Here is a 22749-nt window from a genome sequence, read left to right on the forward strand (position 1 = left end):
GTCCTCCGGATGAGTCGTTAAAAAGCTGAGGTCCTGACTTCCTGTGGTCATTAAAGATCCCATGGCATTTCTCGTAAAAGAGTAAGGGTGTAACCCCGTTGTCCTGGCCAGATTCCCTCCACTGGCCCTTGTCAATCATGGCCTCCTAATAATCCTCCACCCTCTGAATTGGCTCTATCTCTCTCTCTTCTCTTCACCTATAGTTGGTGTGTGGTGAGCGCACTGGGACTGTTGTACTGTGGCTGCCGTCGCATCATCCAAGTGGATGCTGCACACTGGTTGTGAGTGAGGAGAGACCCCTCATATGATTATAAAGTGCTTTGGGTGTACAGCAATACACAATAAAACGCTATATAAATGCCTCATTCATTCATTCATATATACTGCACATGCAGTATAGAGACATAGGCCTTTACAGAATAATATTTTCATGAAAAAAGTCTCATCGAAAGCCATCTGTTGTGTAGAAATACCTCTGAAATGTCCTTATAACACATACACAGTATGTGAGAGATGATTGAATATAGCTGTGTGGGACTATCAGAGTTACTTACATTCTTTTGCATTAGCGTGCCAGGCTCGTGCTAATACAGTTAATGGGTTGTACTCCAGATGCGCCCACTGTCAAGGTCTTCCACAGCTTCTAACACAATGCTATTTAGCATTCAGATAGCCTGGAGGGGAATTTCTTAGATTTTATCCTCTTTAACATCCGCAGGGAGCAGGCTGCTGTTGGGAAATATAACAGGTGAATGTATAATCTCAAAAGGTTTGCTATTATCTTTTTATAAAATCTTAATATGTGGATCTTCTCCTCGGGTATGACACAGCTGTCTCTGAAAGAACATGTTTACCACATATTTTAGATTTACACGAAACCCCAGAAGGCCTTTTGGACAAGAGTTGTTAATGTCACTAAACAATGTACGTCAGAGATTTACTGACTCAGAAATGTGCTGACCACGACAGACCTCGAATTCTTACAATCATAAGTGAGCAATAATGAACTCAATACAACAGACTAACAGGCTCATACTTCCTCACAGTGTTTCACATCCTAAAAGGTCCCCATATGTCCCAACACACACCGTCAGCAAATAAAGGTTCCCGGGGGAGTCAGTTGACCCTTACTGGACCTCTACGGTACAATAAAGGGAAGAAACATTTACATCTGCCAGACAGTGTGAATGACACAGAGAGCAGTTTATTAAAACATCATTAATGATCACGTTAGCGTAACGCTTAAACAGCTGAACGCAGAGGAACAGATGATTGTTCAGCTCCAGAAGAACATGCAGAAGCCATTCCATGTTTCATGATGAGGAGTTTTGTAGCATAGCACTTCAGAACATAAGCCGATGAGGAATTTGTTGTTTTGTTACATTAACTTGTGGGTTGTGATCTACAGTATATATAGCAAGCTTTGCAGGTTGCTGATATTCAGACTCAGTATTTTGGAGCAAGTTATTTAACAATATGCCTGTACACATGGGTTTTTTAGCCCATTGTTGGGTCAAATTTAAAGCATTTGCTGGGTTTATTTAAGCTAACCGTTGGGTTTATCCTTTTTTAGATGCAATTGAAGTCCTTGAAGTGCTTTATAAAGTTGTATAATTACACTTTTATCTTTCCTTCGTCTTTCCCGTCTTAAACAGTGTGTCAGTTTTATGTCCACAGTATGTTTTTGTTAGGTTAGAAGACTTAAGGGCACGTTCATATCGCTGAAGTTCGGTCTAGAGCAGATGGAACTCGCAGCAGTGATTTTTAAAGAGCCCTCAGCCCTTTGCAGCTCTCACGTGATCCAAAAGAAGGAAACCAGGTGGCTACACGCTCCTGGACCAGCTGGAAGAGTAAAAGACCATCTGACACTCAGCCAGAAATCATACACTCTCCTCACCAAACACTTTGCATGATAATACCACAGGAACACAAAGGGAAAGAGACAGACAGAAAGAGAGAGATGCAAGAAATTTAGCTAATTATCCGGACTCTTTGCTATTTCTATCCCATTTCTCACAGATTGAACAATTGGGCCCTTAAATGGTTCAAAAGAGTAAAGTGGTTTGTGAGGGTCCTCAGCCTGTAAAGTGACACACAGTGTGGATGCGAACAGGGTTATGTAGAGTCAGTCAGATGATATTTCAATATACACAGGGACAGCTGGTAATATTTGTGTGAACAACAGCATGCGCTTGAGCACATATTTAGAAAACAGGATGAAAATGAAAGAGACGCCTAAATTTCATGGGGTCATATTCTTTGTTGCTAACTGTCAACATTGAAAGTTAACAAAAAGAAACATTTTGATATTGTGTACTGGCAGGATTTGAGCTGCCTCATAGACAGAACATATGATCATCAGATGTTTCATTGTGGAGATTTCACGAAACGCCTGCTTTCCCCTGAGATGCTGACTACAGTGAGAAGGGGGCATCTGCATGATCTCCTGACCTCTGACCCCCAGGCTTCGCGTGGGGCGGATGGACAGAGGGTAATTTAGGCTTTTGACGTCCCGTTAGGATCAGTCAAGCATTCCTGAGTGCCTGAGAATCAGGGTCAGCAGCTGACACTCCTCTCATGTCCTCTCTCTCTCTTTCTTTGCCTGTCTGTTGAATTTCTCAGGAGAACAGGCTGAGTGCTAATGTCTCTCCTCTTAGTAATTTTTGGCTACTGTATGTGATCACAAGTAGGGATTTGTCTGTATAACCTAGCACAGCTATGGGTCAGACTTTAGTTAATTTCTAGGGTGCGTTTTTATTGTAGTCGCATTTCTTCAGACTGTAAAAGAGCAGCTGATAAACTCAAAACGGCATGTTGGTTGGTGGGTTACGAAACAGGCTGTTAACTCAAGAGCTGCCTGATCGATTCTAAACTGGTGTAATTGAGGATTTACTGAGATCCTAATCACACTTTGTGTCCTTGAACAAGGCAATCTCACAAAGCTACAGGGGAGTATAAGGTGTCTGCTACCACCAGTGAACCTGTTACTTTGACTAAAAGCAATTAAAGTTAAATGGCAGATAATAAATGGCACAAATAAAATAAATGCTGTGCTAGTATCCCTACCACAAATTCTTTTCACTCATTAGGCCTATTAATGGTGGCCAAGTGTGGATTTACTGCTTTCATGTTGCAGGCTGCTTTTAACCCATTACATTCATACACTGACTGATATAAACTAAACAACCTTTTATAAAACCACCAGCCATCAGCAAAAACAGCAGATTCATAATACATATAGCAAATGAGCGCCATCTAGTGATGAGAGGTATCATGACAGTGTCGGTTATGATGAATGTGCGGTGTCTGTGACATCAATAAACAAATAAAATACCTAGTTGGGTCATCTCATTTACATCACTATACAGTAATTATTTTAACATAACATTAAGAACACCTATAATATCCATTTGAAGCTAAATATTGCCTTTCTAATAATGTTTCTATTTTTCTCACTGGAAAGGTTCCATTTACATGTTTACAAACCTCAGGCAGCACTGCACAGTAGAAGACAAAACTGTTCAATGACAGGCTTGCATTTTGCAGAAACCATAACATAATATTCAAGGACATATACCAGAATGACATTTTACGTATACCATAAATAATCCACAATAATATATAAATATATATGTAATAAAGCAATGGTGAAAATAATAGAGCAGAGTGTCAAAAAAGGGAAAGGGATAGCAAACATCAGTGAAACACATGGTTTTATTCTCAGGATGCCCTTACAATGATAAGGATTTTAACTCCACGCTGATTTTTAGCAAGTAGATTATTCCCTTAGTTAATTCCCTTATAAATATTATAAAAGATTTTACTATAATGGGCATTCGGTGTTGCAGATATCCCCAGACTGAAACAGGTGAAAGATGTTAACCAGAGGAAACATGATAACAGAGCCCAGCAGCGAGCCTGCCTGCGCCGCCGCTCCACACCACACGAGGGCGCTATGACTCCTGTCTCTGAGGATCACACCCACCATCACCTTCACATAAGACATCAGGCCAGTAAAGAACAACCACGACAAAACCTGAAACACACAAGATCAGTTGCTCAACTCAAAGAGCAAGGGCGCAAGTTTGATTTTGACATAAAATTGGCCTGCAGAGCCGCATTATCACTAAGGTTTAGCGCTGTTTACATGGCTTATTTAAACAATATAATATTTTAACAATGCTCACAATAGTTTTAATTGAAATATTTTCTACATTGTTTCTCATTCAGTGACGTGCACAGAACTCTGATAGGACAGGGGCTGAAGGACAAAAAAGAGGGTACTTAAAAACAAAGTACTATTACTGCAACTTATACATCAACAATCAAGTGTATTTTTACAGTGTCTAAACAAGTGCAGATATGATTTGTTCAGTATAAATTCAAACCAAAATGGGGAGATAAAAAATACTATATAATTGAAAATAAATATTGTTCGGTAAAACAATAACAAAAAACGATAGAATTCAGATTTCTGACCAAAACACAATAGAAACTGTGCTGGTTTGAATGGAAACTATACTGGTGTCTACTTGTTCAGTATGTGATAGATTCTATTGGTGGGGGGTGTTATCTGGCAGATTAATTCCTATAGTGCCTTTTAACAATGACGTCACTTAACTTTTCGCAAAGCAGTGTATCATAACATCCGTCTTGCAACAAACAAGAAGAAGAAGATATTCTGTTTTGCCGTCGCGCTGGAATTTAACAACAGTGGAAACAAACTGACAGAACACTTACTCAAGTACTTATCCTAGCACCTTCGCTAACACAAAAGAAAACAAAACACTTTGTATCCTTTATCTAGCTTTGATCTTGTCGTAAGCAAAAATGTGTCTGCAGGATGATGTACATCATCTAGCCGTATTTGTGGCAGCTGTGCGAGGGACTTGGTAATCTCCATTCTGAGGCGCTAGCGGAAGTAACGATACACTGCTTCGCGGCAGAACGGAAGGTGCGTGACATCATGTGGGCCTATTGGAATAATGCCCTAAAACACACTAGAAAAAATAATTTTGAAATGATCTAATTGGAAAAGCTGGTTCATAGTGATATTGTAATGGAAACTATTAAAATGTCTGTGATGACTTCTATATTTTTTTCAGCAGGGATGTTAACATTAAGAAAAATATGTCCCTGCCCAAATCAACGCCCTTGACAGATAGAGATGAGGAGTGTTGTCTTTAACAACTAGGCTCTGAGTCATAAACATGACTCAGGACATGCTGTCACATACAGTGCATTAGTTATAAAGTGGTCCGTTTATCAGAGTACAGTTCTAAGAAGTGTTGAGAATGTGTGTTTTCTCTCAGCTCATATGTAAAGTTAAAAAACTAACCAACTTTTTGTTCAGAAAAATTTAAACAAAAATAGATCCTATTGACTTGCCTTATATGGACAAAAAACCACTGTGACATTTTCTAAATATCTTCCTTTGTCTGTCTTGTAGCCAAGATACTTTTTTTCTTAAATTACTGTAGTCTGAATTGAACCACTTACAAAATGGCTGTTTAACACTTTGTTCGTAATAGCACAAACACATATACAAACATTTTGGGTTGAACATTATACTATAGGTAACTTACAATAATAGCGTCCCCTAGAGGTGAATCTTGGAGAAATGGACAAGGACTCATTGCAGCCATGGCCATATTGTATCCTCCAAAAACAGAGCCCAGCACACACAGGACACCTAAAAATACTAAAGACCTGAAAGAGGACACAAACTCTTCATCACCGACGACATTTTAAAACACACCATTGTATTTAAAAAATAATATGGGTTAAAAGTAATTTTGACTTTATTGACAGCATCTATGCCCTGCGGTGGATTACAGCGGAAAATGCCTCACATCTTCCCTCACATAAATTATTTTTTAAATCTTTCATTTCATCCACCCAAGAGGTGCTTCATAGTGAGAAAAAGAGGTTGTACAGACTATATAAAAAGTTTGGAAATGGTCTTCAAAAAATTTATAAAAAATTGGTGTTCTATAGTACCACTGCATGCGAGAGTTTCGTAGAGTTGGGGAAGCATTTTTTCCAGTTGTAATCAACAGCAGATGCTGTTAATAAAGTCTAAGACATATTTAACATGAAATATAACTTAACCATATGGTTACCCAACCTACACCACACAAAGTGTATGCAGCTCATAAACAATACTCATATATTACAATTATAATATTAAAATGGTAGAGGTGTACCGTTTAGGATAAAACAGGGCAAAAATGCACGCCACTGGATTGGCTACTGACGACAGAGTGGCCGAGAGGTGATAGGCCATATTTCCATAAGGCATACAGGAAAACGACTGCACAGACGGCAGCAGTCCATTTGTTGCTCCATTCACCCACACCACCATTAAATAGATAAATGCAAGCTGGTAGCCGTTTTCCAGCATTACGGCCTTCTTTCCAACTTTCTCTTTACTGTTTGTGTGTGAGTTGGCTTCCACAGAGTTTTCCAAACTCTTGCAGACTGTTGCCACAGCATCTGGAATAAGATTCTCAGTGGACAGTTCAAATGTGCGAGGAACACGGTTCAACATAAAAAACGCACCTAAACTTATTGCTGTCATTACAGCCAAAAATGAGAAAAAGAACTCTGTTGAGAAATTGGGAGGGAGATAATGCGTCTCCACTATGAAGGGCGGGTGTCCAGGCTCAGTAAGGTTATTCGACACATACGACACGTTGACACATTTTGACATTCCAACCCCTTGGGCTAGCGCAACAAGGCCTGGAACCAGACCACTCAAACCTTCTCCAATGAAGTACGTGGTGATGTATTTGGCAGGAAGTTGCATCATAAATGGCAAGAATGTGACTGAGGAGGTGCAATCGACGAGGGCGAGAAAGAATGTGAGGATAAAAAATGCTGTGCTACGTGGTTGCCCTAGTAACACGGTGGTGTGCTTCCAAAAAAAAGCTAGGAGAACACAAGCCACGATACCGATGGACAGGACTGCATATATAACCAGATTTTCCCGCAGTCGTCCAGGGCAGAATTTGTGTGCCAGGGTGACCAGCAGAGGGCTGAGGTTGGCTAACTGAATAATAACTGTGAGGTAAGAGGGTAAGTCCCATCTCTCTGGCAGAACATTGACTATCAGAGGAAGCTCCACCCACAAGCCATTAATGGACACCCAGGAACCCAGACCAAACGCACATGCCAAAGCATGGATGTACAGATTCATTCTAAAACACTGCTTTATCAGAAAGGGATCAAAAATAAAAAAGAGTCCAAACTATTTAGGATGTTTTCCTTCCGCAGATTTTCTGTCAGTATTGTGGTCTCCCCTTAGCTGTGTTCTTTCTGCCTTGTTTTGTCACCTTAATATAAAAGCAGAAAAGAGGAATGAAAAGAACGAATCCTAAAGGTTTGAAACAAAGTATTAAAAACTTAAATGAGTCATTAAATGGTCATATCAGTGCTCGAATTGAATCATGTCTTATGGGCCCACATGACAAGTGGGGTATAGTAATAGACTAAGGAATAATTTATTCACAACATTTACGTCTGCAAAAAAATTTGATATGTAATTGGTATTAATTTTTAAAATATATATATGAAGTCAATGTTTTACTTGTTATAGGGGGTCCTTAGTGCCTTATGGGGGTTCCGGATCATGGACACTGGTGTTTGTGTTTTATCAAATTGGCTGGCTTATTATGTACAAATGTTTGTACAGAACATGTCTATTTTTATGTTTGTCACATCCATGTGAAAGTTTTTAAGCCATTGACAATATATCATTTCACTCAGACTAAAAGCTTGTATCTCCATTTTTCATGATATTTATTTGTTATAAATCATTACTATTAGTCACAGATACAAGTGGTTATAGTCTACAGCCAAAATAGTATACATCTGCCCAAGTTCCAACTTGATAACAGTTTAGTGCTGCATTTAAAAAATATTCAGTCATTTTATTATATTTAACTTTATATGTAAATATATATTTTCACATTTAAACATTTTAACATTCAAATCTAACTCCTGTGCAGAACAAACGGCTGATTTAGTCATTGTTCTAGTTTTCTCATTGGATAAGCATTAAACAAATACTCACAGTTCCTCTGAGGCAATGACCCAGATTGAACAGCCTCTTCCTCTTGGCAAATACATAATTTCCTTTACACACAGGTAAGTCACATTTAGTTTAGACGTCCGGTATCCAGTGGTTACCGGTTTACTTGTAAATTTCAACTTGAAGTGTAAAACGTCTAGTGATTTATGATTTTAACCTCACCGTCAGTGTGTGGGCGGAGAATATCGCTGCTGTAGTGAAGTGTTACTTTCCTGTCACATGACTGAACCACACGAATTATGTTTTATTATAATCGTTTTCTTTTTGCTATAGCAAAGACAGATTGTTCTGTATATGACTTACTTAGATATACACTTTGAATGAGAAGTTAATATACGTCTCGTGTTCAAGAAGAACAAATTAGATTTCACTAATAATATGTGGGCAATTTCTCCTGTCCCACATTTTTAAGTCACCGTGACCTTAATTTTCAGCCCTGTCATAAATCTTCAAAAAACGTTAATCATTGCTGCCATTTATTTTTATGCTCCCTTTGATAGCAGGACGAACCCAGATGAATAAATATTATTGCAACTTGTCTGCGACGACTGTAAGGAGCTCATATGCAACATTATTTAAAACCATCAACATTGAAATCATAGATCAACCTTTCTACCTACTGTAAAACACTTAGAATCTTAATGTATAAATAACCACATAGCAAGGAAAAATATGCTTTATTTTCTCTTGGAGCCTTTTAATCTCTCTTTTGGTTGAGGTACAACATTATAAAATGTGTAAAAGGGATGTATAACAGGTGTATCTGTGCATAATAGTCTGTGACTGAACTTTGGAATGAAGGTTAAAGGTAAAAGAAAGAGCAGAAACATGTGTTACACAAGTTTCCAAATAACATAATTCAAATAAGTAACCTTGAGATGTAGGAATTTGAAAAGTGGGAGGCCGTACTATACTGAACACAGGTATCTGAGAAGTAGGTTAATGATTTTCTCCCAAATGCAGACATTTATTTGATATGCTTTTGAGAGGAATGCTAGTGTGTTTGTATGATGTGAACAAACATGACAAACTATGATCAAATGACAAAATAAGTAACATACATCAGGCAAAAATCTTGCAAGTTCTTTATTAATTTCATTATAAATATGAGCTTAATGACAAAAGTTTTTGAAACAGGAAACAACAAAAAAGCAATAAGGCGTAATTTTCAACAAAGCCATCCTACGAAAACTTTCTGAACATGAATTGCAAAACCAGCCCACGCAGGGTTTTAAAAAGCTTCTCCCAATAAATCTTTAGGGATGAACATTCAGTAACAAGTGTGAATGCTAAAGGTCATCAATCAAATGACCCAGTAACAGCTGCGTCGAGTTCTCTCAAAGTCCCCAGTGAATAAGGGATTGGCTTAGTTGTGTTATCCGAAGGAAAATACAATATTTCTGAGCAAGCACAATGTGATTTGTTCAATAGCCTCGCATCTGCACGGGTAGATCTTTGTTGTTCATGCTATGCATGGAAAGCGAGGAATCTCGAATGAGAACTGAACTTTAACACTCTAGACTTACATGATCAATAACACAATCAGCCTTTTATCACAATAATCTTTTTACACTGCACACAAATCTAGTGACTTCTCTAAAGTGCAATTTTAAATTGTTGTGAATTTTATGTTGCAATAGTAGAGCATTGCAGTCATGCGGTATGAATAATCACGGTATGCGGTAAAAATAATCACATGTTACAGCTGGTGAAATTCTTATTTCTATGTATATTCAGTGTATTAAAGAATTTTGTCTTGATATGAAATATGATAATTTATACTCAAAAGCGTTGAATGTAGGACAAAATGTCTAATAAAAAACTCAATAGAAACCAACAATCTCAAAATTGTATGAAAGTAAATAATCCTCTGACAAATTAGTGAATTAAAGTAACCGGAAAAGTCCCGGTTTCCCTGTAAAGTGAAAATTTCCACTGGAGTGTCATCTTCACATTAACACCAAACACCACAACAGATCTATTAGGTAGCTGAGCAAAAATAAATTTGGCATCTCGTATCATTATAGAAATATATAAAGATATTAGTCAACTGTCAAAAATACTACAATATTCCACTGAACAAATCTTCCTGAATTCAGATATGAAGGAAAAGAAAACATAACACATGACAATATGAATCAGATCAAAACACTTGTCATCTTTTCTAGTTCGGGATGACCTCATTGTAACATAGTTTTACAACTTGGACAAAGGAAAGTACTGTACCTTCTAAAACACTTTCTCTGTCGTTCTAAAGCGCAGACCTAGCAAAACATTTACTGTCATCACACTGACCTATCACTGACTTACCTGTTGAAACTAATTTTCACAAGTTTTTCAAATTTGGCATTAAAACGCATACTTAATTTACAGTATGAAGGTGTGAAACTTCTTTACTGATAAAATAATTTGGTGTAAACGAGATGAGGGTTATTCATATGACATTATGTGTGGGAAAAACGTATTCTAAGAAAATAAATGGCACACCCATAAACAATCAGTTATGTAACGTGATATAAAATGTTGCTGAACTGTTCTTGAGACACAGAGCCTCGGTCACTTCCTCTTTACTCTTAGATAGCTCACCTAAAAATTTTATTTCTGTTATCATTTAGCCTCAAGTTGTTCCAAACCTGTATGAATATCTGTGTTCTGTTGAGCACAAAATAATATATTTCGAAGAAAGTGGGAAACCAAAGAGTTCTGGGGCACTATTGACTACCATTGTCGTTTGTTTTCCCCCTACGGTAGTCAATAGTGCCCCAGAGCTATTTGGTTTTGCCAAATAACTTTAACCTTTGTGTTTTGAAGCTTTATACAGGTTCGAAACAACTCGAGATTAAGTAAACGATGATAGCATTTACATTTTGGGGTGAACTATCCTTATAAAGGAGGACTGTTACAATGGAAACCACACACGATGAACACTGGCTAATTTACATTGCTTAGATACCAACACTTACATTTAAAGCAAAGCCAATAAATATTTTATTAGATAGAAAGAATCCTTCATTATCTTTATATTAAAAAGGCAACTACTGTTTTAGATGAATATATTTCAATAAAATAAGATTTTTCTAGTTCACCATTATTATAAATTTATACTGGACCATGTATATGTATGATCAATAAATAATCAAATTACAAGCAGTTAGTAAGTGCAAGTCACTAGACAGCCATCTTGATGGGTCCATCTTTTTTATCATGCGATAACTGCCACTAATGTGTTATACTACTATTTAATAAGAACTAGGAGTTGTGATTGAACATGCCTCATCTGTTTGGTAACAAAGTATGCGAACCTAAATCTCAATAGAGTGTACGTTTTATTTGGCTGGTCAGGCTCACCTAAACCTTCCCTAAGGTAACGTTAATACAACGTGAAAAATGATGAATGAGACCACAGAGGGATTTCATATGGGTTTAGTGAACTACATCTCGAGTCAAGCAGCAATGTTGCTCTCGTATTGTATTTACACTGCAATCCGTAACACAAATTACCTCAATATTTATCTAAATGGAAACACTTATAACGACGCACATCTCACAGTCGACCTGCATACAGCACCTCTGAATTTGCAACTGTGCTTCAAAAGCAAAAAATGAGTGACGTAAAAACATATGTATAAATGCAAGAATGAAGCAAAGCGGAGCAAGTTTCTTTGCTGCAATTCATTTTTTAAGGCGTACTGAAGAAAGACTGCATATGATGCTGCTCTGTCTATTCAGACACAAGCAACAAATGAAGACACCGGTTTTTAGCCCTCTGTGGCCATCTGCCTTTAGTTTACTGCACTTTAGCCCCAAACAAGAGGAAGGTTAGAGCAAGAGAGATCAGTCCCAAAAACCAGCCCCAAGAGACCAGTCAGGCAACAAAGTTTTGACAGCAGTTGAAAGTTGAAGTTGTCCAAAAAAAGAGCTCACTTTCTTCAAGTATTGACATTTTGAGTGATATTTTTTGCACTTTAAAGAGTCTGTAACATTTCACAGAAGTCACAAGTTTCCAACAAGGATTGGGATCTTTTTTGATTAATAAAGTAAGCAGAGAGGAATATTGCTTTCAATCGCTTCGTCAATCCTCTTTCGTTCAACTTCTTTCTAAGAATTTATGGCTTTCTAGGTTGGGCTTTGATATCTTGCTGTTCCTCTTGTTCTGTGCGAGGGAGGACAATTAGGTGGAGAACAAAGGAATCTCCTACGAGCAGATCTGAGGTAGGGGAAGTGGATCAGCGGCAGAAGATCGTTACTTGGTTTTCTGGGCCCATCTGAGGTCATCCGATCTGGGCTTCTCTCCAGTCAGGCTTTGGATCAGATCTTCCAGGTTTCTCCAGAATCCCAATTTCTCCAGAGGATAGTTTAACCAGCCTACAGGTACAAACATACATATACATGAAAATGAGCCTGTGGGTGAAAGTATGATTATAACTCCATGCCACACGTGGGAAAATACCTGTGGTAATGCAGAAGTAAGTTTCGTGAGGTGAAACGTGGTGAACTCTGTGGTGTTTTCGTGGCAATATGATGTGACAGCCCTGAAGTAATGTCACCCAGCGCGGGAGCCCAAAATACGTGTGCGACCATTTGTGGATCTGATTTGTCAATGTAACAAAAATGGCCAAAGCAAACACGTAACAATACCAGGGGTAGTTCCGATAGATCTCCGCTGGAAAGATTGAGAGAGAGTAGAAGATGAGATCAGATCCTCAGAAATGTCAATCTTGGTTCATTATTTGTCCCCCTATGGAACAAAGTGACTGAAACAAATGTGTAACAAACGTTTTTCTAATTATGTGGTAATATTCATTTTCATGTAGCATCAATAAGTGTATATTTAGATCAAATAACTGTTGAGCTTATATCATTAATTACAATATATTTGTATATTGCAAATAAACAAAAATTGTACACATTTTAACATTGTATATTTTTATATTAAAAATATATAATTGTCACTGTCAGAAAATTCTAGTTACTTCTGTAGCACAGGGAAGGTGGGATAAAGCTATGATTGGTGACTACATCTGGATCTTGGTTCGTAAGGATAGAAGCAAGCGATCAAATGTACACAATTTTGGACAACCACTTGAGCGCAGTGTTGAGCCACTACCTTTTCATTTCTGCGTACGAGTAAGAATACAGAAATGTATAAATATTTGTTTTTTTTGCATGTACCATTGATGGTAAAAAAGGTACATCTTCGTATTCAGCATATTAGACTCAATAAAGAAACAGAAAAATTTAAGCGAGACAACTTTAAAAAAAAATGTTTACATTGTGTAGCTTACCTGGTGAGAGCATCATAAAGTTTGCAGCCATGCTAGCCAGCGGGATGATGGTTAGCATACAGTTATCACCATTCGTCTCAATGAAATCATGGCGCGTTATAGCTGTTGGATCGATGTGGTGCTCTCTAAACGGACGAATAAAGGCCTGCAAGTGAACAAGCAAGGAGAATCAATTAATTTCCCTCATATAAATAACTTTCCCAACACAGTGGTTTTCCTGACTTGTTAAAAGGCCAGAAACGTAATTTAAAATGTAGTCTGTAGTTACGTATAAACCGTTTCATTGGACGCGCGCATCCTGTATTTTGGTCGCATTAAAAAAACGTATTGTACATCTAGCTGTTGAGCTTGGTTTCGGAGTCTAAATTCAAAATATTGGAGTTTAGCCAAGTAGCGGTTCTTCTTCTTGGTTTCTTTTGATTGTTATCAGAAATAAACAGGCAATCTATTGTTTGTGAATGTGTACCGGAAGTTAATTGGGGGTCACAAAAGTGAACATGCGCAGTAACTTTGTTTATGTTGTTAAGATGAAACCGTCTATACAGACAGGGGCTGTCGAAAAAGATTTCAAATAATATTGTTGCGATATCTACAGAAATGTTTTTAAAAAAGAAATAATGCTCAGTCAGATTCATTTTTATTTGGTTTATTTCTATATTTTGGTCAACGAATTACACTCAAAATATCAGTAAGGATCATAAGCCAAAGCTTTGAATGGGCCTGAATAATTTATGATACTATCATATGTGTAGAATAGAATTAACAATTTAAATGATGGTAGTGTTTACAAAGCATACTGTAGTTATTGATAAATCCATTGCGACACCCTTTAAGGAATAGTTCTCCCAAAAATGAAAATTCCGTCATCATTCACTCACTATCTTATAATTTCAAACCTGTATGACTTTCTTTATTCTGCAGAACATATAGAAGATATTTTGAAGAATTTTGGTTACCGAACAACAGCAATACCCATCCATACTGTATAGACACGAAACCGATGCCGAAGTCAATGGGTACTGCCATTTTTTAGTTATCATTCTTCAAAATATCTTCTTTTTCGTTCTGCAGAAGAAAGTCATACAGGTTTGAAATGACAAGAGGGTGATTGAATGATGACAGCATTTCCATTTTTGGATGAACTATCCAAATACAGACACAAAAAACTTTAATTCAACAAAAAGCGAATACTAAACCCCAGTACCTTCCCAAAGATGGGCAGGTCCACAGATCCCCATGTATCAGCACCCCAGTGGACCAGACCAGAAGCAAAATCTGCTGTCAGGATCCCTGCCACTGCACACACATAACAAAAAACACAGCAGAAACTGAGCAATTAGGCACCTGATGCTTGACTGTGACCAGCTGTACATCAGCAATTCAGTTCCAAGAACTTCTCACAACCTCAAATTCTCATGAAACAATATGTGTCTGTTAAGTCATAACGCTCAAATAATGGTAATTTCAGAGCTGTACTTAAAAAAAATGTGTGTCCACCTGTACCCTATTAAACCTTAATGTTCTTGTGTCATGTGGGTTTGTTTGTTGTACCAACCGATGCCCAGAAGGATGTACCAGGTGTGTCCCAGGTGGAAGTAAGTTACCAGGTAACAGAAGTTAAAGGCCATGAGGGTGAAGCAAACAACCACACTGATCCATTCCTGACATCTTTTTGCTGAAAGAAACAAGTCAAAAACAAGTCAAGAGCAGTCTTTGTCTTTAGAATGAATTGTATTAATCAATTTTATGTACAGATACAATTAAACAAATGGTTTTAAAAAGTATACCGTAATAATAAAGTGACAATCACAATTCAAGCTAAATACACAGAAATAAACTATCAACACATCTATTATGATTCACATATTTTCACACATTAATATAAGAGTTGCAGACTCCAGTGTTTATCTATTGATGGCATCTAAAGCTGAAACTTTACTAGATAACCAATCTAGTGTGTTATATTGATAAATTATGCCAGCAAGTGCCATGCAGAGCTAACTCTTATATATTCACATTTATCACAGAAGTCTAAAATGGCTGAAAGCTTGTGGTGGTTTGTGTTTTTACAACAATGCTTTCTCACAACAGTCCCATTGTTTCCTTACAGAGCTACAATTGTGTGCGGTGGAACATTCGCCTTCGGCCTGAATTCAGAGCAAAACAGCTTCCCAGAACAAACCTGAAGTGACCGAACAACATGATTCACAACACAGTTGACACAACACATAATGGAGAGAGAGAGGCTGTGTCAGTATCTGGACAGAAAGTTGTGCTGAAATCTATCGAATAAGACGAGAGCCTAAACTCTTCCTCTATTACCATGGTGACTGTAAACAACTAGAAGAGGGCACGTGAACCAAACGCACTTAAATGAATGTCATGCTAACCGGAAGCCAGTCGCTGTCCATTCTGAAGCACAGCACCACACCCACCACATATACAAACTCATATTTCTAACACCCGAATTATGCCACTCCCGTGTTGTGCTGTTTTTGCAAATAGTTGCTTTGTGGTTTTCTGTTTTTGTGTGTATACACCGACTGCAAATAACAAACTGATCTAATTTCTGTGAAAAACATTTTTAAATAATGAAGACAAAAGAAATTCTAGCTAACACGGTCCTTTAATGTTTTTATTGTTGTATCGCTATCAGAACAATTTCCTCATAAATAAACTTATGAGCAGCCTAGTTCAGTTACGGAACAGAATACAATAGTTCAGTAAAAAAACACACGAGAGCACAAATGTCCACTTCTGTTCGAAGATACTAAACACAATCCTTTTTACTCATCTTATGACTAGCATGATTGATAGGGTTTTGCAAACATTCACACTCACAAACACCCCTCGGTGTTCGTTAATCTTTCCCTTCATTCTAAAAATGATAAATGCGTGTTTGCCCCTACAAACTGCACCGACAACATGAAGTACACGCGATTTGCAACAGAACCAGGTGGTGGATGATAAATCTGCGGTCATACTCTTCAGTGCTGTCCAAGCCAGCGAAAATCGCGGGTGCCACTTCAGTCCGCGGTGTGTTAGAAGCGGGCGGACACCGGCCCCGATGAGAAACAGAAACCCGATTCTCACCTGGCGAGTATAACTCCGCGAGCTCTCGAGCGCCCGCGTGCTGTTGTCCCCATCTCGCGCCCGGCTGGACCGATCCGTTTGCTTCGGATGTACGAAAGTTTTCCGAAACAGTGCTTTCACTCACAGCGCTCGCCATGTTCAGACGGGTTCTTGCGCAGCTGATGCGTTAATTCCGCATCCTGAACTCACGCCTCTGTCCGTCCTGTTCCGCGTAACCTCCATCCACCAATTGCGCTCGTCCCGCTGCGGCATCTGGCCAATCATCTATTAGATCATTCTTTCCCGTACAGACCAATTAGAAAGCAAGAATGTTCTGGTCCCACCCGGAAGCAACCAATCAGAAAACAGGCTACACTGACGGTGAGTGATTCTAAATTTCCGTAAGTAAAATTACGATTGAGAGGATCTAAATTTCGAAATATAAATATAGAGAATTGAAGAATAACAGAGCAAAATATTTTAACCAGCAAAATTGTTGAAAATCACAGTGGCACCGAGGTAACGTTACAGTAGGCACACTTATATTGCCTTGTATATAAAGAAATACACAGGCAAATAACATACAGTATACATAACAATAAGTGGGATCAATTATTTTTTTCAATTAAACTGTAAAAGTACTAAAAGCATAAAAAGTAAGTTCTTACTAAATATTTCACTATGATTGGGGGCACTGGATAGATGCTGAAATGAGGACCTTTTTATTATTTAAGTTTTACATCCATGAAACCCTCATATATTACTTTCTGCCACACTGATCTTGATCATATTAAAAATAGAAACACAGAATAAGGAACTTGAAAAAACAAAATTAGTGTTTTAATTGAACGCCCTTTTTTATTTTAGTATTTTGTATTTTTTAATTTCTTCTTTATATTTTGTATTATTATTGAATTGGAATATCCTTAGTCAGCTTTCTCTAATTTTTATATTTATTTGTTTATATTGTATAATTACGGTGCGTTTGTTACTTATATCAATCTCTAATAAAAAATAAAATATAAAAAAAGAAGCTGAAACTGGACTTATAATGCCATTCCTTTACCTTCCCACCAGATGGCAGACTAACCTCATTTTGAAATCGCATAAGCGCGTGTATTTTGAGACCAACGCCTGCTTCTTCTGATAGCAAATGACAACTGTAAATTGTATTATGTGTTTGAAGAGGTTGGGGACAAAACGATAGACCACGCTGGAAAAAAGTTTAAAGAGCAAATACATTTTGTGGAGCATTTTATAGAGATCCGGATCAGTTTCAGGCTTGTCTCAAATCTTTGTTTTTTAATATTTTATTATTCAGCTCTTATTAAATACATTTTAAATCGTTTATTAAAACCATTCGACTCGGTCTGGGCTAAAGCCTAAACGGGTGTTTCCTAAAAGTCAAAACACAGTCAATGTTTATCGGCTACGTTTTTTTATTTGTTTCCTATTATAATTTTTCACTCAGTGCGTTCATGAACCCCAGATTGTCGTGAGTGTCTGCGGCCAAACCAGAAAAACGCGTCACATACCAAATAGAGAATCACCGCCCCCTCGCACAACCGTATAAACACACCAATCCGATACATGGGAACTGACTTCTGCTCTCCAGCGCGCGCTGGGAAGGCAACCTATAACCCACATACCAGACAGCACGCATCTAGCTATTTTGCAACTAGACGAGAAGTTATTTTCAAGTTTTGTTCAAGCTTGACGCCCGTGTTGCTGTCATTTCTACTTGCGTTCGCTACTTCGAGTTATCAGGGCGGTGAAACCCTGATCTCCGTCCTGCCGCAATCCGGCGGGTGTTAAGATCCATGGAAGTGGCCGGTTTTTACGAGGGGGACTACCTCGCTTTTCACGGCAATAACAGCATCAGCAACTCGGTCAGCGACGGCGTATGCAAGCAGCCCATTAACGGCTCCATGACGAAGCTTCATGACCTCTCTGAGCACGAGAAAGCCATAGACATCAGCATCTATTTGGACCAGTACCAGCACCTGCCCAATCAAGACGAAAGCCGACACCGGGTGGGAATCTACAACGACTTTCTTTCGGAGGAAAACAAGAGCAAGAGAGCGCTACAAAACTACAAGAACTACATCTCGCTGACCGACCGGGACCCGAACCAGCTGGCCTATTCTGAGCTGCAAGAGACGCGCGTAGACGCAGTGTTCAGTCCGGACTTTCTGGGCAGTTTTGCCAAAACTAACTGGCGACACGATCTCAACGAAGATCGCCAAATGGATGGTTCCGGAGGTTTTGACATGCGCTCGTATCTGCAGTACCAGAACGCTCCCAGCGGTAGTCTGGGTAATATTTCCACCGCGTCCTCCTCCTGCTCAAGCCCGCCAGGTACACCTGCGCCGCCAGGTAAAGGGAGATCACCTCAGCCGGGCGGCAAAATGGCCTCCGGTGGGAAAGGAAAGAAGAGGCTGGAAAAGGACAGCGACGAGTACAAACAGCGGCGGGAGAGAAACAATCTCGCCGTGCGCAAAAGCAGGGACAAAGCCAAAATACGCAACATGGAGACCCAGCACAAAGTGCTCGAGCTGGCGGCCGAGAACGACCGGTTACAGAAGCGCGTGGAACAGCTGTCCCGCGAGTTGGCGACGCTGCGGAACCTGCTCTCCGCTACCGGCCAGTGCTGACGGAGGTGCTCGAGGAACACGTACACAGACACGAACTGTCAAAAGACTTTAAAGAGAGCAGATTTTACAAACAGAGTTGTCTGTGATAGATAAAAACGAGCAATCGCCCGTTCAATGCGTTTACAACCGAGAGACAAACATGAAACTGGACTGTGCGCCTGGATTGCGCAATATCTTCACCGTGTGTTTGGTAATCTGGAAAGCCTGTCATGTATTTAGTCTGTAAAGTATTTTTGTACGGGTTTAAAAGTGAGATATCTGTTTAATATTCTGTTATTTAAATTCATTTCGCCATATCTAGGGCAGTGGTTGTCAGGGGAAGAGTTTTACTGCAGAGGTATGATGCAACTCATTGTAACAGTATTGGTAACGCAGTGAAGTAGTCTTATAAAGACGATAAAGGTACACTGTTTTACTGCTATATAATATTTTATTGAATTAAATAATTTTTACGCTATTGAAATCTTGTGTTTCTTCTGCATTTTATTGCTGCTATCATAAACATATGAGCACACTTTTGAGGTATACAGGCTTGCCTCATTTTCACACCCACAGCTGCTGAGATTGAGTTTCCAGCCTGCAGGTTCCTCTTGGTTTAACGTTCATTTTAGTACTCTCTTCTTAAATTTATAGAAAGAGCAGGACGTATTAATTTTGTTTTTAAAGCTTGTTCCCACAAATTTACAATCGAAGACTATTATAAAAAATTCACTTCAATGCACATTCTTTACCATTATTTCATAACTGAGGTCATGTGGGTCTTCTGCGATCAGTGTTCATGAGTCACTTCAGTACAGAGGTACAATTATCTAAAATACACAGACAGGGTCCACAATCCAAAGAGTTCAGCGATCTGTTGAAGACTCTGGTTCAAGGCTAGATAAACATTGAAAATAGCCCCACCAGTGAACAAACACACACGTTTTACAAGCTGATATTTGATCACTGTGGAGAACCTTCATGTCATATAAAATTGTATATGACTAAATATTAAATATATTGGGATGAAATACAGGTGATTCAGTCAAGTGCTTTGATTTGAGTAAATATCAGGATTTAGATAAGACATTTTGAAAAATCAATATAAAGTTTGTTTAGTTTAGGCCTACGAGTCCTCGTACAATGACCTTCAGATTCATCACAGTACTCAAAATGCTCATTTGAAGCCTAGAGCAAGATGCACCTGCTGTGTGTCCTAAAATCTGCTATTAATTTATAGATCTTGTCTAGAAGGCTTGTAAGCACCAATATAAAACGGCTGGGCTCATGTGTCTATTAAAGCATGATGCTACCTAAATATGGTAAATTCACATTCTTAAATAAGCAATTGACTCATTAAATTACCTTTCTAGATTAATACGATGTTTATGTTTTTAAAAAAATGCTTGAATCACCGAATCGCACAGAAATATCTCCTCTTTTTACACCAGACTCTGTTAATCTGACAGTTGTTTCATATTGGGGATGTAGTTTGGATCAAAGCATGCAGATAAAAAGGAAACTCTAAGCTGTTGAGATGTGACCGTTCCTGCTCAAATCCTGGAAGGACATGGAACCTGATGGACAGGTTGAATGACATGTCAGTCAGGGAGGAGAGTAACTATTAGACAAGGAGCAGTTCATCAACGTGTCAATAGAAGGCGGGAGAGCGAGAAGCAGAGAGAGTAAAATGGAGTTTATTTAGTAAATTTATGTATCAGTGGGTAATTTCAATTTGAGATCAACAGCTGTAATCGCTTAAAATAAATCTTGCTTTTGTGTATGTGTATGTGCGGCCTTGTTTTTATATCCCGGTGGGGACCTTAACCTGAATGCAGACCAACTCGTGGGGACTAAAATTGAGATCCCCACGGGCAAATATGCTTATAAATTGTATAGAATGATATGTTTAGAAAATCTGAAAATGAAAAAAAGCTTTCTATGATAGGTTTAGGGTTTGGAGATAAAATATACAGTTTTAACTGTAAAAAAATCATTACGCCTATGAACTGTCCCCACGGAGATAATAAACCAGACACGTGTGTGTGTGTGTGTGTGTGTGTGTGTGTGCGTGTCAGTGTGTGTATGTGTGAGTGTGTGTGTGTGTGTGTGCGTGCGTGTGTGTGTGTGTGTGTGTGTGTGTGTGTGTGTGTGTGTGTGTGTGTGTGTGTGAGTGAGTGAGTGAGTGAGTGTGTGTGTGTGTGTGTGTGTGTGTGTGTGTGTGTGTGTGTGTGTGTGTGAGTGTGTGTGTGAGTGAGTGAGTGAGTGAGTGAGTGAGTGAGTGAGTGAGTGAGTGTGAGTGTGAGTGTGAGAGTGCGTGCGTGTGTGTGTGTGTGTGCGTGCGTGTGTGTGTGCGTGCGTGTGTGTGCTGGAGTCTGTCTGCTGTCTTACCTCACAGACAGAACATAAAATCACTAACAAAGAGACTATCAAAGAAAGACTGTGGAAATACAGTTTGTTCAACTGAAATCCAGTCTATTTGACAAGCAATAAATTAATTAAAGTTTTATCCAGATTTTTCTCTATATGTATATAATAATCTATGTGTTATAATTAGATTTAATTTGTGAATATTTGCCTACGTTTAGACTTATTTATAATTTGACTACAAAGAATTGATTTGATTCAATATTTTGTCAAATGACTGTGGGCGCCCACCTGCATCACACTCACAGATTCTGTATAATTTTAACAGTGACATTTTGTTTGATGTTTTAAGGGGAACCTGTAGAACTGTGAGAAACAGATCAGTAAAGGAGGAAAGGGTGTTGTTTTGTACAGTGTGTTTCACAAGAACATTCTAGTGGAGAAGGATCCGAGTTGCTCAACACTTCCAACTTCCTCCTATCTTTGCATGCATGTGTGTCCGCATGCGTAAAGTAACAACTGCCTTAGATAGTTTCTTGTTAAATACATTTAGCCTACTCCATCACATCCAGACAATAGCCTATAATAACCTCTTCTGTGTATATTAACACAAGAGAGAACCATAACCATTTAAGCCTAATATATCAATCCCCTCCAAAGAAAACATAAAAATAATTTAAAAACACTAATAATGATACAAAACACTAACAGCAAAAGTAATGTTGTTTCATAAAGTTCAAAATAAATTATTTAAAGGCTTTGTAATTCCAAAACCATTACAAATGTATAGCGTGCGTAACCCACATCTCGATCGCAACATACAAAAGTCCAAGCAATGATTCGCATGTCATCATACGTGCAGTTCAAATAAATGACACGTGTGCGTCGTTCCTTTATTTTTACGAAAAAGAAATCACACTTTACATTCAGCAATAAAGCTGAACCGTAACGCATGACGTTAACAAATGTTCTGTTAGGGCACTTTGCCCGTTTAGTGTAACTTAAGGCTTGGGCCAAAGCTTCATCTGTTGTATAACCCGGGATCGTTGCTTGCTCAAATGGGGTTTCCAACATCAGGATTACAAGTTTCTTTTCCCCTTTAGAGAGCAATGCCCCTCCCGCTTCCGGGCAGGATTTGACCGTCAATACTGTTGCGTCTATCAGTAAAGGAGTAGCTGCGTCACGCAGACCTGCTGATACTAATACGATCCAGCCTACACTGGATTCTCATCCCACGCACTGTCAGAGTTTACCTCCAATAAAACAAGTCCTCATATGGTATTTGGTTGCTTGAAATTCT

The 22749-nt window shown here is 38.6% G+C and overlaps 3 protein-coding genes across 4 annotated transcripts; 1 reads left to right on the top strand and 2 right to left on the bottom strand.

Annotated features, from left to right (window-relative positions):
* Window positions 1-3696: 3696 nt before the first annotated feature.
* On the bottom strand, window positions 3697-8290 carry slc52a3-1 (solute carrier family 52 member 3-1). The gene is made up of 5 exons (XM_079467643.1): window positions 8255-8290; window positions 8075-8136; window positions 6207-7334; window positions 5586-5709; window positions 3697-4036 (listed from the first exon to the last, which is right to left on the bottom strand). Exons 3-5 carry the CDS (start codon window positions 7196-7198, stop codon window positions 3824-3826), a joined length of 1329 nt encoding a protein of 442 aa, XP_079323769.1. The 5' UTR covers window positions 7199-7334; window positions 8075-8136; window positions 8255-8290; the 3' UTR covers window positions 3697-3823.
* Window positions 8291-9154: 864 nt separating this feature from the next.
* peds1 (plasmanylethanolamine desaturase 1) lies at window positions 9155-16723 on the bottom strand. Of its 2 annotated transcripts, XR_013787304.1 has the most exons (7): window positions 16471-16723; window positions 14933-15052; window positions 14582-14673; window positions 13378-13522; window positions 12543-12755; window positions 10957-12457; window positions 9155-10795 (listed from the first exon to the last, which is right to left on the bottom strand). XR_013787304.1 is itself a non-coding variant. In XM_079467644.1 (6 exons), the coding sequence occupies exons 1-6, from the start codon at window positions 16604-16606 to the stop codon at window positions 12336-12338; spliced, it is 828 nt and encodes a 275-aa protein (XP_079323770.1). In that variant the 5' UTR covers window positions 16607-16723; the 3' UTR covers window positions 9155-12335. The 2 variants fall into 2 exon arrangements, 1 of the variants encoding a protein (XP_079323770.1); XM_079467644.1 differs by having other exon boundaries at window positions 9155-12457.
* A 1202-nt stretch (window positions 16724-17925) lies between these two features.
* On the top strand, window positions 17926-19577 carry cebpb (CCAAT enhancer binding protein beta). The gene has a single exon (XM_079467013.1). It carries the CDS (start codon window positions 18270-18272, stop codon window positions 19101-19103), a length of 834 nt encoding a protein of 277 aa, XP_079323139.1. The 5' UTR covers window positions 17926-18269; the 3' UTR covers window positions 19104-19577.
* Window positions 19578-22749: the final 3172 nt, after the last annotated feature.

This window comes from Barbatula barbatula (genome assembly GCF_947034865.1).
Source record: "Barbatula barbatula genome assembly, chromosome: 11".
NCBI lineage: Eukaryota > Metazoa > Chordata > Actinopteri > Cypriniformes > Nemacheilidae > Barbatula > Barbatula barbatula.

Bases quoted from the DNA above. Each gene is read 5' to 3' on its own strand.
- peds1 (XM_079467644.1), bottom strand. From the start codon at position 16,606: ATGGCGAGCGCTGTGAGTGAAAGCACTGTTTCGGAAAACTTTCGTACA. The intron at 14,674-14,932 runs GTTGGTACAACA...ATGTGTGTGCAG, and splicing joins GTACATCCTTCTGGGCATCG to TGGCAGGGATCCTGACAGCA. The intron at 13,523-14,581 runs GTACTGGGGTTT...GTTCACTTGCAG, and splicing joins ACCTGCCCATCTTTGGGAAG to GCCTTTATTCGTCCGTTTAG.
- slc52a3-1 (XM_079467643.1), bottom strand. From the start codon at position 7,198: ATGAATCTGTACATCCATGCTTTGGCATGTGCGTTTGGTCTGGGTTCC. The intron at 5,710-6,206 runs GTACACCTCTAC...GTCCTCTTTCAG, and splicing joins GCCCTGTTTTATCCTAAACG to GTCTTTAGTATTTTTAGGTG. The intron at 4,037-5,585 runs GTAAGTTACCTA...TGTGTGTTTCAG, and splicing joins CTCTAGGGGACGCTATTATT to GTTTTGTCGTGGTTGTTCTT.
- cebpb (XM_079467013.1), top strand. From the start codon at position 18,270: ATGGAAGTGGCCGGTTTTTACGAGGGGGACTACCTCGCTTTTCACGGC.